General features: G+C 46.5%; 1 protein-coding gene across 1 annotated transcript in view; it reads left to right on the top strand.

Annotated features, from left to right (window-relative positions):
* Window positions 1–16,299, top strand: part of HADHB (hydroxyacyl-CoA dehydrogenase trifunctional multienzyme complex subunit beta) — a 103,992-nt gene that overhangs the window by 67,659 nt on the left and 20,034 nt on the right. The window contains exons 9-12 of the mRNA XM_078650016.1: window positions 6,167–6,347; window positions 9,426–9,547; window positions 13,607–13,686; window positions 13,765–13,812. Coding sequence (XP_078506142.1) covers window positions 6,167–6,347; window positions 9,426–9,547; window positions 13,607–13,686; window positions 13,765–13,812 — 431 coding nt within the window. The remainder of the gene's footprint in view (window positions 1–6,166; window positions 6,348–9,425; window positions 9,548–13,606; window positions 13,687–13,764; window positions 13,813–16,299) is intronic.

Here is a 16,299-nt window from a genome sequence, read left to right as displayed (position 1 = left end):
TTGTCCACTGTCGTTCGCAGACGTCCCTAGAGTGTCAGTCACTTCACTTTGAAATGGTCAAGGTATGTTTGTGTTTTGCCCTCAGGCTAAGTCTAGCAAAATCGTACCATTGCTAGGTGACCTCCAGTAGCACAGGAAGAGGAGGGGCATTTTATCTGGTTGAAACCTACAAATAACTCCATTTAAGGAAGGAAGAAGGTCCTGTGAAAGGAGCATGCAGTTTGCTATGTCCTCAAAATGGCTAGTCTGCAGGGAGACAAACCATCTAGTGCAGCAGGCACGCAGTGTGCCACGGACACCACTAGGCACCCTTACTTTGTAAAATGCATTCACTTGAGTTACCTACAGGAGCCCTGCAGATGAAAAGCACAATAAAACCTGGAGCTCCTCCAGTGCACCTGCAGATGTTCATGTTCACTAGAGGAGAGGTATAGGACATGCAGGCAGCTGCTGGGAGAGTCCTAGAGAACCCTTTATCTTATGGCCTGCCACTTTTTCATAATGGTAAATATTTCATACATTTAATAGAATTTGTTTCCAGACATAACTGCTTTTAGGTCATTTAACTTCTCTTGCATGGTAAGAACGGCATTTATTAAGACTTTCAGATATTTAGATGTAAAGCTGTCATTCCGAGCCATGCATGGCAAATGTCCCAGCTACCTAAAACACAGACTATGTGGATATAAGCAGTCTAGATCCTTGAGGTCTAATTCCCAAAATGAAACTTAATGTGCATTCTCCGTTTTAGGAAGGCTCGAATGGGGGGCAGATCCTTTACGCTCGGGGCAGCAAACTTGTGGAACTCCCTGCCGTGTAACTTCCACACCATAGAGACACAGACCCTCTTCAGGAAAAGGGTTAAAACCTGGCTCTTTAAGGCAGACTAAGAGCCTGAGGGCCTGACGTTTGAGCTGTCCAGCGTTGCACTACTGTCTGCTTCAGCGCCGGGACACCTCTGTTTGAGGATGCTGTCGCGCTTTATAAGTGTTATTATTATTAAAGCGTGTTTACTGCTTTTCATTTGGTCCACAAATCTGCAATGTCAGCTTGCTGTATGGGAATTGCAGTCCCACTGAGCCCCTTTCTGAAGGGATTGATGTCCTTCATAGTCAGTCATTAAGTGGGCACAGCTGCTCCGACATGTTTGCAGATCAGTGTAGATGACTTCTTTCTGCATCACACAGTGTGTATGTGTATTAAGCATGTGGGTAGCCTCAAAGACCTTTTGTCCAACCCCGTTCAGGGGGAGCAAGGGGCAAGCAGGGGCTCCAGGCTGGCCTGAGCTATTGAGGCTAGGGTTGCTTGCTTTTGGTGTCCTGGGGTCCGTGCTAGTATGGCTCTGCAATTGTGGCCCAAGTACAACCCCTTCAGCACTTGAATCTCAGTGTTAGCGAAGGCAAGTAGTCACAGGCTTCTCAGGGATGTAGTGTGGGGTGCTCAACAATCACACTGCAGCACAGTAACCAATTATCCAACCCAATGCTTTACTCTTTTAAAGAAAGGTTCTTTAATACACATGTAAAACTTAATATCTCACAGAACATCCTACTGATACAATTATGTTACTTAAACTTGGGCTACTATGCCTTGGGTTCTTTTTCTCCTGTCCTGAGTGGCCCTCCTTTGAGTAATTAGGCAGATCCTTCCCTTCTGGGTTCAACTCTCTGGGGCAGGTATTAACCCATTTACCGCAGCAGAATCGAAGCAGTGGGAGGGGCTGCGTCGGCCGTTGGTCGTGCGCAGCCCCCGGGAGGTAGTGCGAGCATGCAACGGGTTAATGCTCGGGTGCAGTTTATCCTTTTTAATAGTGTGTGCGCCAAGTTGGCTCAAATCCACCCTCTCCCTGTGTGCCAATTCTCACCACAATTCCAGTCGTCGGGAGGCCATCAGGACCCGCAGCACATGTCTTTCTTGGTCCCTTTTCCAAGCAGAAACCAGCCGGATGGAGGTTCTTCCTGCTTTCGGGTGCGACAGCAGTAGGTAACAGCGGGTATTGCTGCCCAGAGTCCGTTCAGACGTGTTGAGGTTCCATTATGGAGTCGGGCCTCCAGCTTGTCGACGAACCCTCTACTGGGTCGAGATAGTGAGATTGATCTGTAGGGGTTCACCGTCACAGCGGCTCGGTCCCCCTCTTGCACAGTTTCTCCGTAATAGCACAGTTGGTTTGGGTACCATACTCTAAAGCAGTGGCACAGTCCGATCCGGCATGGTTCTTCGATGCATCAACCTCTTGAGATCAGGTTCTTATTGTGGATCCTGAATGGAACAGTTTATACAGAGAGACTGTGCCCCCGTTCCTCCAGGCCTGTACATCCCTTTTCTCGGTCTTCCTATACTGGTGGGGCGAGACACCACCGGGTTAAGCTGCTTCTGCCTGTCTCACAGTCCAACCTCCTGCTGGGTTGGCAGGCTCCGGCCCTCTCTCAGGCTGGGTGGGTTGGCAGGCTCTGTCCCTCTCTCAGGCTGCTTGGGTTGGCAGGCTCCGGCCCTCTCTCAGGCTGGGTGGGTTGGCTTATGAGTGCTTCAGGTCAGGGTAAATATGGATTCACAAAATGTATGTTGCCGCCTCCACCACCACTGTACATCCTAAACCCACAACAGGAACAGTTGTCCACTGCCAGTAAATGGGGGTCACGTTTGCCTTGACCCTTCATGTGACAGGACAGATCAAATACCTCGCTCATGTCAAAGGACAGGCCTAGGTCTCTGCTCATACACTAGTGTAGTGTGAGGCTAGGACCAGCAGTCAAAAACCAGGATTCCAGATAACTAGCAGGAGGGCAATCACAGAAAACGCCTATGCACACAATCCAAATCTCTCACATTAGTATTGGCACAAGAACAGAAGATAAATAAGGTAACAAAGACAACAATATTCGCGTAAACTTTGTTCCTTACGCGATGAAACACGTGTCGGCTGGCTGTGGGAATGATTAAAATGTGAGAAAATTCCAATATTCAAGAATTCTACGAATATTGTTGTCTTTGTTACTGTAGGAAGGTAGATCCCTGACTATGGTTGCCCCCAACTTTTTGCCTGGTGTTTTGCTGGTTTTCTGACTTAGTTGACCTGGGGCCCTGCTATTCAGGACCCCAGGCCTACTGCTCTCTCTGTAAAATGGATTCCATGTGCCTTAGGTACATATCTAAATTGGATACTGAGTCACCTTATCAGTCCCTGTACAGTGTACCTTAGGTACCCAGGGCATAGGTGTACCCAGGGCCTACCAGGGGCTGCAGCATGTATTATGCCACCCCTGGCTGGCCATCCAAATCTGACACAACTGGCTGCTTGACAGCTGGGGCAAGGTGGTGTAATCACCCTTTGCTTTAGATATAGTATACCTATATCTAACCCTAAAAATGGACACACAGATCTCCTATCAGTCACTCCTATGGCAGGCCTTAACAATCCTGAAGGCAGAGTGCTTGGAATCGTGTGAGATGGTGCTCTGGCATGAGCTGGGCCTGTCTGCGGCTTTCGGGATCCATCCCTTAGCCGTTTCCATGATATCGCATACCATATACTCTTAAGTGCATTATAATCCTCGCGGTTATATGCCAACTCTGGTATCGCTTTATCAAAACATGTTGAGTAAGGTGTCATACGAATTGGAATACTAACCCCTCGCCAATTCTGGCGACGGGGTTAGCATTCCACCCTTCTAGAGGGACACGACATGTATGTAACCCCTAACCCCGGTTAAAGTCAGACAGAGCCTTAGCATCCACAAAATGGATGCTGCCACCGAGACACAAGTCTGCCCTCCTGCTGCTGGGAGTCCTCCCAGAGCAGGAGGCAAGGACAAAGGGTTTCCTGCCAGGGGCGGTGCCAGCACCGTCCCAGACAGGGTTTTGTGTATTGTAGGTAGGCAGGGCTTCAGAGGAAGGTGACTGCACGTGGCACCCCGGTGCTCACTGTGCATAGGCTGGCTTAAACCAGTTCCAGGGACACTCCAGACCCTGTGCTGGGGAAAAGTCCGCCAAGGAAGTGGGTGTAACCACCCCCCTCCTGGTCCCACCCCTAGGGCAGGACTTAGTCGCGTGCCAGCCCCCTTTTCCAAGATAAAGGTAGAGACTGGCCCCCTTCCAAATCAGATCATCTTTGGAATCAAGATATCACTTTCCACGAAAGGACTTCACGATTTCTTCCTCAAGATTCTCCCTTGTGACTAAGGAGTAGTCACCCTGCATCCGCAGGCACCATCTAAGAACACTGCGGTCTGCTGCACGTCCTTCCTCCGGAATTCGACTGCCCAGCTCGACGAGACCCGGCTTCCCTGGCACCTCTGACCTCTACCCACCTCTACAGCACAGCTGAGACCCGTGGGTGCGACGAGACCTCGAGGGACCGGCCATCGCCAAGACTGCACGACTTCTGCACAGCAAGCCCACCGAGTAATTTCCTGGTGAGTGCTTTGGGGTCCGAGAAGCCCCCACCCTGAGCAGCTCCAGCACCGAAGAGCAGCCCCCCAGCATCTCCACGATCGGCGTGGGGCCCTTCTGCTTTCTGCTGCTCACCGCGTTGTTTGGCTACTAGCCCGCTGGCTTGTGGCCTTCCGAACGACGCCCGACGACAACACGGCTGCTGGTCTGGTTGCTCCAGACTGGCCCTTGCTTCTCTCCATCGGAGAAGTACCCTGGACCCTCCTGGTCTGGCTAAGACGCCATTTTAGGTCCACCGCGTGGGCCTTGCATTTGCCAAGACTTGTTGCCCAATCCTGGGTCCAGCGACGTCGACAGCAAGAACCTTCGTGGGACAGCTCGCACCTCCATCCTGGTCGCCGACAACGCCTCCTGGTCCGAGAGACTGCAGAGCCCAGCAGCGCCCACTCACCTGACTGCGGTGACTTCGCCCGGTGCCATCCTGGTGCCCACTTAATCACTGGCTAGTGATTCAAGAACTTGGTCCCCTCTGCTTTCAGGTTTTCTTCTTCCTTGATCCAGGCTTGGATCCATCGAACTTTTCTTCACTGGTCGCCTGCCAGCAACTTCCTTCTTCCAGGCTCCTGGTCCGGCACGAGGATTCCCGACGTCTTTTCAGACCTATGCAGCTGCAGCCCCTGGGCTAGGTAACTTCGGCACTTCGGTGTCCCAGCATAGCCTCACTATCCAAGGGTCAGGATCCACTGTCGTTTTCTCCCTACCAGGTCGGGTTCGCCCGTGAACACTAACTTTGCCTTTACTAGCTTCCATAGACTTTGTCCCGCATCCCGCGTGAGAGTGCACACTCTGCACCCGAGTCCCCTAGGTCTCCTAGAAGTAATCTAACGATTCCCTAGTCAAGTCCTAGCGATTCCAAAGCCTATTAGTACTGTACTTACCTGCTAGTAATTTCGCATTCCACTTTTAGAGTATATGGTTTTTCGTGCCCCTCGGGCATTTGTGTATAACGTGCTAACTTAAGTATTTTCATAAGAGTTTTGTTGTGTGCTTAGCACCCTGTCCTCATAAAGAGTACAGGGTTGTTGTGATTCTAATAAATACATTGTTTATTTTCATAACACTTGTGTGGTGTCCTTTCACTGGGTGTTCAAGGGGTAATGTGATGGTAAAACAGCTGGCTTAACACGCCCTCTAGAGTCTTAGCCTTAGACTGCTCGTATCCATGCTACTAGGATAGCTGGTCTATAAGGTTGACTTACAACCAATCATCAATAAGGGTTGTTTGGACTGATATATAGTGATCACTAGAATAGTGAACACTGCACATCAGGCCAACTTCTCAGTTACCTTATTTATCTTCTGTTCTTGTGCCAATACTAATGTGAGAGATTTGGATTGTGTGCATAGGCGTTTTCTGTGATTGACTATTTTGTGTATCTAGTCTTGGAGACACTTTTGAGCGGTTGTAGGGTTTTCCCGCTCGCCTTTTGCACCATTCAAACATTTGAAGTTGCACACACTTCTGCGTACACTAGAGGTTGCGCGCCTGGTATTTCTCTGAGAACTAATTAACCCTTCCAGTAGAGTCCAACTAGCAGGAGGGCACTTGAGACAGGGACACACAACTGCACACAATGCAGCTGACGTTATTGCGCAACAATTTAATTTTGCTCATACATAGGTGTTTTTGCTTTGAACAGGAATGTTAAAATGCAATGCCTATATGTCGTTTTTAAGCAGTATTGTGATTGGGGACTTCAACTTTCTTTCTCCCCAGCTGCCTGCTGTGGCTGAATTCTCTACCAGTGAGACCATGGGGCACTCTGCAGATCGCCTCGCTGCTGCTTTTGGCATCTCGCGAGTGGAGCAGGATGAGTATGCCCTGCGTTCTCACAGTTTTGCCAAGAAAGCTCAGGATGAGGGACTGCTCTCGGATGTGATACCATTCAAAGTGCCTGGTAGGACACCATTTTTAGTCCTGATCATTGGAATTGTGCTCTGACGATGTGATGAATTAATGGATGAGACAAGTGAGAAACTGCAATTTGTTTTGCTCCTATTAGATAGTGAAAGTGTTGGTGTAAACTTGTGTGGCTCTGTGTAATGAGGAGTTGATAGTTCTCTCAGTTTGTAATACCTTTTTAGTACTAGAATTAGTGAGAAGTGCAATATTGGCTGACTTGTTGCAGTGCATGTTGTTGATTGGGTATTGGAATTGTTGAATTTGAAAGTGATTGCACACTCCTTAGCTGCACATCTTTCCAAGCGGTTCACACATTTTTAAAACCTACCACTTAACTTTCCGCAGTCTAAAGGCCCATAATAGTCCACCAGAATTTAATAATGTAATATAGCAAATCAGCTAATGGCACTCAATGTGAGTGGTCATTTAATCATGTACCAATCAGATTACCAACACTTTTCTGTAAACCTTTACCTAAAGCTTTGAAATTTTTGCCACCAGTGACACTAAAATTGTTCTATTTGCTGAGCTTAAGAATGTATATTGTGAATAGTTTATGCTACTCTCTGTGCTAGCTGGATATTTAACATTGCAAATAGCTGTTATGAAATTTAGGGAAGGAAATAGTTGTGATTGCTGCTTGTAAAGTTGCCAACTTCAGATGGCGGAGTAATGTTGCACTAACAGTGTAATTAGGAGTGGGCAATTTGTTTGTCAAACCACAGTATGTGAACCCTGCGGGCATTTTTCATTCTCACAGGATCCACATCTGCCTGTGATACCTGAACAATAAAAAAAGGGACAAAGGTTGAAATGCCATGCCTGCACATGCGGTTCTTGATTCTTGCACTGAGAATTGCGAACTATGTGGACAGTTCTCATTTCTCACTGCTAGAGAGCCTTGCGACAAATGTAATTACTGTAACACACTTACCATTAGGTTACCAAACCCCTGGATTTATTTGTGAAAGTAACTGTGCTGGGCTTTTGCCAATTAAGTGTTTTTCTCTCAGAGTGACCCTGATTTCTCTCCATAGGCAAAAGACAGGCAGGATACTTAAGTAAAGTAATGCTCTCTTACACTGTAAATGTTTACTAAACCAGAAGATGTATATCTAGAGGAGTTGGGTTACTGCTCGGTCTGGTAAGAGTAGAGATGAGTCTACACTATAGCTATAGTGGCAGAGTTGTAGTAGTTTTCCAGAATCCTTGCTAGCATGAAGCCATGTAACCTTCTTGACCGTGTACAACTGCACCTTACAATTAGGTGAAACAACTCCTATCCAAATAGTTCTCTGGCATGTAGGAGCACAGTACAGAATTGGCAAAACAATTCCATGAAGGGTAGCATCAACCAGGAGAAAGCTGGAATGGCAGATGTGTGCCCCAGCCAAAGAAATGCAAACGTTGTTGCTGTTTAAGAGATGGCTATTTTGGCAGAGTTGTATCAGTACCTAAAGGCAATTTATATGTTTGATTCAGCTTGGAATTAATTAGTAGAAGTATATCTGGCCTAGAAGGAAGTAGCAGGGTTAATTGTAACCGTTCGAAGAAGGCTGTATTGTTGGAGCTGCTAGTGGGTAGCTTTTGATGCAGGTTAAGATATAGCAGTGTTCAAGATACCAAACATAGTAAGAGTATTCGTAGAGCAGTTAAGGATATACCAGTTTAATCAGACCTCTTTAGTATGTAGTTGGAAATTATTTAGGATAGAATATTGTTAATTGCAAAAACTGTGGCTCCATGTTTCCAGAGAGAACTTAAATAACGGTGCCACTAGTTAGTTACCAGTTACTACTAACTAGGCTATATAATGGCAGTGATTTGCAAAATCAAATGTTCGAGGCATATGAGCTGTAGATCATATGCTATGCATAGATTGCCATCTATTGTTGGGTTCGGATGTTTGCACTTTTGTTTTTCTTCGAAAAAGTCTTTCCAGTCACGAGGTAGGTGACTCCTCCTTTCGGTGATAGTGCGCATGGGCATCGACTCCATTCTTAGATTGTTTTTTCTGCCATTGGGTTCGGAAGTGAATTGTTGCACTCTGGTTCGGCACCGTTCTTCGGACCCCCTTCGACGCGCAATCCACTACCCTGGACGTTATTGTTTATCGATCGCGTTTCCCATTCTCTGCGTAACTTTTGATCGGAATATTTGTGAAAGACTCTTGGACCCACCTGCGCCGGGGTCGGTAGTAGTCGATGGAACGACCTCCATTCAAGTCCTGTCCTGGGTCTCGAGCTAAGTTTTCTCGTACCGATTTGCACGGTGTCCAACCTTTGCCTGTCAACGGAACACGACGAGAAAGACTGCGACACGTGCCTGTCGTTTCGCTCGAAGAAGACTCTTTATGACCATCTGGCTTGACGTCACAAAATGCACCAACAAAGCGGCTCTGCGTCAGATCTCCTTCGGAGACGAATCCGAACATGAAGAATCCCACCTGCTGGACGCCAAAATGGAGGAGGAGCACATCTCCATATCTGAAGCCGACTCAGATGCGAAGACCTCACACCGGGACAACGGATCGTGAGTAATGAGACTTCCTTCCCCTACCATCTCCTCTATAAAAAGGCTCCAGTCCTTCCTCTGCCTACAGGCCAAGGTCGGCAACGAGAAAGTTTTGAACGCCTATCCTTCGGGCTCAGCGCATAGACACAAACAGCCTTCCGGCTCCGGCTCTACTCTTCCCCACACCGGTGCCGACCCGGAACCTTCGGCGTTGAAATCTAAGCACGTTCTGGTTTCCGTGCCAGCATTGCATAAGGCGAAATATTTGGAACCGAAAACTTCGGAGCCAAAACTTAATGTATGCCATTTGTATTGCTGCTGCAGTGTATGCTTCTCAGTGACCTAGTTGTTCTCAAGGCATAAATACTTGCTTATTTGAAATTAATAAGGCCACTGTTTTGTTGAATTTAATCCCTTTAACATTGTGCATTACAGTATGATTCATGCATTATGTCTCTTTATCCTGTATGCGATCTCTGTGCCATTTACAATTTGTAGATTTCATATGTAGAATATTCCCTTATTATTTCAAATTCATTTTTTTACTTTATTTTTACAGGGAGAGATACTGTGGTAAAAGACAACGGAATCCGTCCTTCTTCCATGGAGGCTATGGGAAAACTAAAGCCTGCTTTCATAAAACCCCATGGAACTGTCACTGCTGCAAACTCCTCATTCCTGGTAAGATGCAGCCGTTCCCACGTGTTTCTATACACGGACATCTTTCACAAAAATATTCAGCATTTTATTTTTGATAGTACCACGGTATTCATGAATAGATGTTTATCTATGGTAACACCTGAAATTGTGCTTCATGGCAAAGCTCTTCCTAACAGAGAATGTTAAACTCTGTGCCACTACAAGTTACTCTACGAAGTTAGATAGCTTGTCATCTCTGTACACACATTCTGAGTGAGAGGTGACTGAAAACTATACTGTTGCTTTCTTGCTGCATGGCCTTTGTTACATGATTGCAAAAAACGTTGACGTTTGTCCTACCTTAATATCGGAAAACCTTTACATTGAGAAGACCGTTAACTAAACTCTCTTATCCTTAACATAGCTCCAGCAGCCAGATTGATAGAACTAAACTTACAGTCCTAATTAAAGAAGGGTGATGGCTTGCCAGTGTGATTGGTGTAGCTATTGCACTACAACTGTGGTCTGTTATAGTAGTTGTAGGAAACTGATTTTTGTGGTTGCATTTACCCTCCCCCCCCCCCCACCCCACCCCCCCACACAATTTTTGTCTTGTATTTGATGTAACTTTGACTGAGGTGGACTAGGCTGTAATGCCAGAAACCGGTCCTAGGAAGCTTGTTTCCGGTCCAGGGAAGTCATGGCTTGGCAGTTCGGGCTGGACTGTTCCCATGAGGCACAGGGTCAGACTGATTTGCATATGGCCATGTCTGAACTGGGGTGGCAGAGTGGGCTAAAGAACGGTGATGGATTAAACTCCGATCTGTTGACTGGGTGTGAGTGTTTGATTGGTTCAGATGCTCCGTCCATCGCCACCCCCTTTTGTACCGGATTTATGCTTTGGGCACTGTGCCACTGCTAATCAGTGCCACAGTTCAAGTGCTCCCTATGTTAAATTGATGTACTACTTGGTTATTCCATGATTGGGTTATTTGATTTACCTGTCAGCCCCTAGTACAGTGTACCATGTGTGCCCAGGGCTTGTAAATCAAATGCTGCTGGTGGGCTTGCAGCACCGGTTGTGCCACCCACAGAAGCAGCTTGTAAAGTGTGTCTCAGGCCTGCCATTGCAAGGCCTGTGTGCAGTCTAGCACTGCCATGTTGACTTGGCCAAGTGCACCCACTTGCCAGTCCCTGAACCTTCCCTTTGCTTCATGTTAGACACCCCTATGGTAGGCCCAAGGGCAGGGTGCATTGTAAGTATAAGGTAGGACATGCTCTGATGTGCGTAGCATGTTCCAATAGTGAATTACAGCCATTTTCGTTTTTCACTATTAAAGGCTACCTGTTCTCATAGGCCAGAATGGGCAGTTACATTATTACATGCTTATAATTCTAACTGACTCAGGGAACATGGTAGAAATTCGAATTTAGTATGCCTGAACTCAGAATAATAAAGTACATCTTTAAGTAAAGTTTATTTTAATATTCTGTGTTTGCAAATACCACTTTTAGAAAGTAGGTATTTGCTTGCCTAACCATTTGAGCCTGCCTCTGCTGGGTTGTGTATTCCTTATCTGGGTTTGTGAGTGACAGGGCTGGGGGATACCAGGAGACAGGCTGGGGCAGCCCAGTGGTGAATAGAGAGATCTACATCTAGATGGAAGGGAGGAGTTGCACCTGGGACCTGAATAGGGCTGGGCCTTCCCTCTACAATGGTGGCTCCACCTCCTGTGGCTTGTCTGATGTCTCTGCCCTGCACAGCGAAAGGAGAGGAGGAATCATGTCAACAGAGTGCTCCAGAGCTGTATCTTCCCTCCCCTGTGCTGGCTCCACCTCCTATGGCGCGGCTGAAGTCTCTGCCCTGCCCAGTGAAGGGAAGAAGAGTCATGTAAACAAAGTGCTCAGGGACTGGTTTGGACTAGGCAGAGGCCTCTCTGCCTTCAGAGAACAAAGGTTTTCAGGCTATAAATATTGGGACCCTGATCCCAAGAAATTAGATCACTTCTGGAATAATTAACCTTTCTGCCAAGGAGAAGAACCAAGGAAGCTGCAGGAGTTTTACTGCCCTTCTCCCAGTTTGCTGGGTTGGCCTGCAGTGGTTGCTTCATTGCCAAGGGAAAGGAGAAGGAACTTTGTACGGACTTTCATCTACATAATATTCTCCATGGGCTTGAACTGTGCTTGCCTCCTGCTGAGGTCTCAGGGACAAACGACTTCACCTCCTGCTCCCTCCTGAATTTCCTTGCTGGGAATTCTGACTCCAGTCACTTGCTTGCCGCGTGGAGCTGGAATCGCGACGCATCGAGAAGAAGCGTGCTGCTGCCGCAGCTGAAATCATGGCAACGCCGGAGAAGCGAGCCTTCGTCGCATCCCCCTGCCTGCTGTTGCATCACCGGAGAAGCGTGACTCCCATCGAGAGAGTCGCCATCGCATCACTGGAGCAGCATGTCGCAGAGCCTGTCGCGGATCTAAAGTACAGAGTCGTCGCAAGGCTGCCAGGGCGTCATCACATCGTCATCGCATCGCCGCATCAAGGGCCCCATCTTCTCGCATCGCAACCGGATCATCGCATCGCATCAAGGAGCCATCTTGCGCACCGTAACGGGCCCGCAAGCCGAGAATCTACGCATCGTTTGTGATCCTGTGTTTAAGTCTATATAAAGCACACTTATTTTTATAAAACCTGTTGTCCATCTGTAGTGTTTTCACTGTATTACTGTGTATATTCACAAATGCTTAACACAAGATAAGACTGTCTGCTCGTGCCAAGTTACCAAGGAGGTGGGCAGGGGTTAAGGAGTGTAATCCCCTTATCCTGACTTAGAATTAAGTGTCCCTATTTGGACAAAGGTGAATACCATTGCCAACTAGTGACCCCCAGATCTAACAACCCTGCTTATGTTATGAAGTGCGACTGTCATCTACTGTTTGCGGGCATATTAACTCCATGTGTTACCTGAAAATCAGGAGTGGCTAGGTACAGGACCCCTTTGTGGGAAGTGTAAGCTGTATGACATTGGTTGACTCCTAAGCTTCTGGGGAGGCCAGTCTTGCTGGCTACAGTGGAAGCACAGTGCCTTTCCTCTTTGAAGCTGTGCTGCTTCTCTTATTACTTTCTTGCCTGTTTTTCCTTTTGAGAAACTGGCGTGTTAAGGGACCCAAAGTCCAATCCAAGAGATAAGTCAAGCACCTGAGAATGTGCACATGTCCACTGCTTAAGAAACCAAACTTACACCAGTATAGTACGTAATGATGAAATTCAATGTCTCTGACCCGTTTAAGTTGCTCCCTATAATTTTGTGTTTGTATAGTGCTCTACTCTGGAAGGCTGAAAGTGATTGCTCTTGTGTGTATTTGTACTACGTGTTATATAAACCTTGGGCATTCAGACATTTTCTTCGTATCAACGTCTGACTATACCTGGGACTGATGGTCTCTAAAGCCTCTGAATTCAAACATAAGATTAGCGTAGTGGGTCTTACCTTTCTTTAGAAGGTAAAGAATGTAAAGTGTTGCTTCAGGCTCCATTGGTGAGAATTTCCTTGATGTTTTAACAGATGGGTTGTGGGGGAGAGGGGGAGGGTTCAGTTTTGTTCCTGTTTTGTAATTATTCAATCTTTCAGAGGATGACTTGGAGACGGTGGTGTAAATCCCATGACAATATGAAATGGACCCACTAATTCCTTATTGTTTCCGTTTCCCATACCATTGTTTGCATAGGGAACTGCTGACCAGTCTCCTTTATTTCCTTTTTCTTACTGCCTAGCATGTTCAGTAAAGTCATAGACATATCTTTTTGTATTGCTGGACTAGATTGTAGACAAATATTCTATGACAGTCATATGACCCCTCAAACTTGCTTTTAAATATAGTGCGGTTTATGACTTCATTGATCAATGACTCTGCCCCACCTCTCCTATTTTGAGGTTCTGTGTTCAACATGATTTAACCGTCTCAGCTGTACAAGGGCCTTTCTTCTTGCTGCACTCTATGGCCCGGCCTTTCCATCCATTACACCCCTTTATCTTCCCTGCCAAAGTTTTTATAATTTCATTACACCATTCCTTCATGATCAGTTTGTTCTGGTTGCTTTTTCAGACCGATGGCGCATCAGCTGTTCTCCTTATGTCAGAGGAGAAGGCCCTTGCTATGGGATACAAACCAAAGGCCTACTTAAGGTAAGTGGAGATGGTGCTCTATTCTTGCTTGACGAGTCTTACATTTCCTCCATTTACCTTATGGTTTCTTTCATACAGGGATTTTGTATACGTCTCTCAAGACCCAAAGGACCAGCTCTTGCTAGGGTGAGTTGGAAACAATTGTTCTCCTACCTCCATTTTACTATTGAACGTTATATTGATTATTCTTGGACTAGTAATTACATTTGCATTTTCTGCTATGTAATTGGTCCTCTTGCAATTTCATTGCTTATTTTAAACAATCATTTGCAAATGAATAGGTTAAATCTCCTACCCCCTATCTACAAAATACAGACATTCATCTGTTCTAAATTTTGGAGAGAGAGTTTGCTATCCTTGCACCTCAATGTACATCCTGCGTACGTTCGCTTGAATTGGTTCTCTTCTCCGAGCTGAGTGAACTTCAGTGTTTTCAGAACTCCATCTGCGCTGTGGCACCATCATACTATAACTCCCCACAGTATACCAGCATTAAGCTGGGGTGGGCTCCATCATCTCCATGCATGCCCCCAGCACGTCATGAATTGCCATCATCATGCGGTGATGCACATTATAGCAGGAGTGGCTGCCATGGATGTGCATAGTATGCAAGAATTACACATGCTGGTGTGCACACACTTCAGCTGCTTGGTTTTTCCCAAACTTGCCTTCTGCTGCTGAGCTACATTCCTAATTCCCACTAGTACTTTAGGCTGCCTCTACTCTCCCCCTCATGGTGGATGGCCACTTTCTGATTGGTGCTCCCGGGAGGAGGAGTATGGGTGTACACGTAGCCTGTGGGAGAGGTAGCAGTAGTGCCAGAGTTTGGCAGGGGTGAAGGAGATACTCACTCTGCCTGAAGATGGGAAGGAGTAGAGCCTTGCAAGAGCATAAGGGCCACATAGGGTATGTTTGGGTGCCTGGGGAGTCTTCTATTCAGCACTTGTGGGTCCTTTCTCGAGTGTGTGGGCATAGTTCACAGCAGTAGGTAAACCTCCAACTCTAGTAGCAGCTTCCTGCTTCCCCCTTGGTAGACCGGCTAGCACAGAAACATATTTCACCTTTTGCTGTCCAGGTGGAAGGTTTACTGCACCTACATATCAACAGTGTACTTTGTTTTTCATGGACTTTAAAACATAACACTTTGACTCATGATGTAGCAGCACCATTGAAGCAAATCCTAAAAATTGTTACACGGTCCTTCAACAGAATTGTCTGCATATAATCAAACTATTCTTTTGTGTACTTGCTCGCAATTTTTCTTCATGTTTCATAAACTGGCGCTTAGTTTGTTTCCCTATATACCTTTCAGTAGTGCTGTAACCTGTCCATAAGGGAATTTTGTCTTAAAAGATATCGACAATAAATCTAAGCTTGGGGAACGCATCATCCATGCAAGATGGCATTCTGTTTTATGGCTAACACTGTATATTCTTCACGTTTTGAAACCGGTTTCTTGACCGTCACAAAGCTGTGTGCTGCTCGCCATTGGCATTAGGAGTGAGGGTTGTAACCTTTTATTGGCATTTTTTTACAATATTTTCTACCAGTGACAAGGCTCTGGATCTCTTGAAGGACGTAAAGCACGCTACTCACATTGAAGATATTGCCATGCATTTTGGGTTAATTTGGTAAATTATGTGCATGTTGGACACTGTACATGTGCACACAATAGTGTGTTCTCTTCTAGTCATCTTCATCGTCCTGTGACAATTCAACCTGTAGGTCTTTTGTAATGAGTTCCAAATCCAAATTACCAGAGGTGTCTAGAGGTCTGAGGAGTCTATTTGCCTGATTCCACAGCAGCTTTTGTTTACACCTAAACTTCCACTTTCTGTGTTGCTCTGGACTTCACCTTGCAACAAAAGAGCCATGATTGAGAGGTCCTGGATGTAATCCAGAATCCGTGACCCACTGGAACTAGTCCTTATCTGTCTCCAAATAGAAAATGGAAACACCTTGGTGATGCACTACATCCCAATTGGAGGAGTGTTTGAATTTTAATATATAACGCTTACAATTGGTTGGCTGTGGCTTTCGGTCATTAGCCACAACTTAAGTTAAGTACTGTTGCCTTGGAATCAGTATTTATTTAGACTGTCTGGACTTTGATGTGTACCAGCCCAATCAATACACTTTTTAGAAATGGAACCTTCCTTGTGGCTGTCCTCTTCCAACCCCCTACCTCTGCCAAGCCAGGACTTGAGTTTAATTCTAGTGAAACCCTGTTGCTGCTCTGTTTCCTAGAAGAAGAGAAAGCTTTATGTTGTGATTTGCGAGAGAGGAGTATCTTCTTTATCAGGAGGCCAAACAGGAATGCCTGGGGGGGGACTGCTGTGCTGCTGAAGGGCTGCCACTCTGCTGAACTCCTGCTATGTGGGACTCCTGCCTTGCTGTTCTGGCCTGCTGCCCCCTTGCCTGGGTGAGAAGAACTGAACCTGCATCGCCTGACCCCTGAACTCAGAGGGACTCCAAGGGTAGCTGGCTGGTCTCCTGATATTAAGTCTCTGGGACTAAAGTACTTCCAACCCCTGCACCTGTACTATGCCATCTGTGAGGCTACCCTGCTAATTGGTGCCACCCCAGTCCTGGAATTTTGTGGACGCAGCCTAT

Source organism: Lissotriton helveticus, chromosome 6, assembly GCF_964261635.1.
Source record: "Lissotriton helveticus chromosome 6, aLisHel1.1, whole genome shotgun sequence".
NCBI lineage: Eukaryota > Metazoa > Chordata > Amphibia > Caudata > Salamandridae > Lissotriton > Lissotriton helveticus.
The sequence above is the reverse complement of the archived record's forward strand: the minus strand, read 5'-3'. Positions and strand labels throughout refer to the sequence as shown.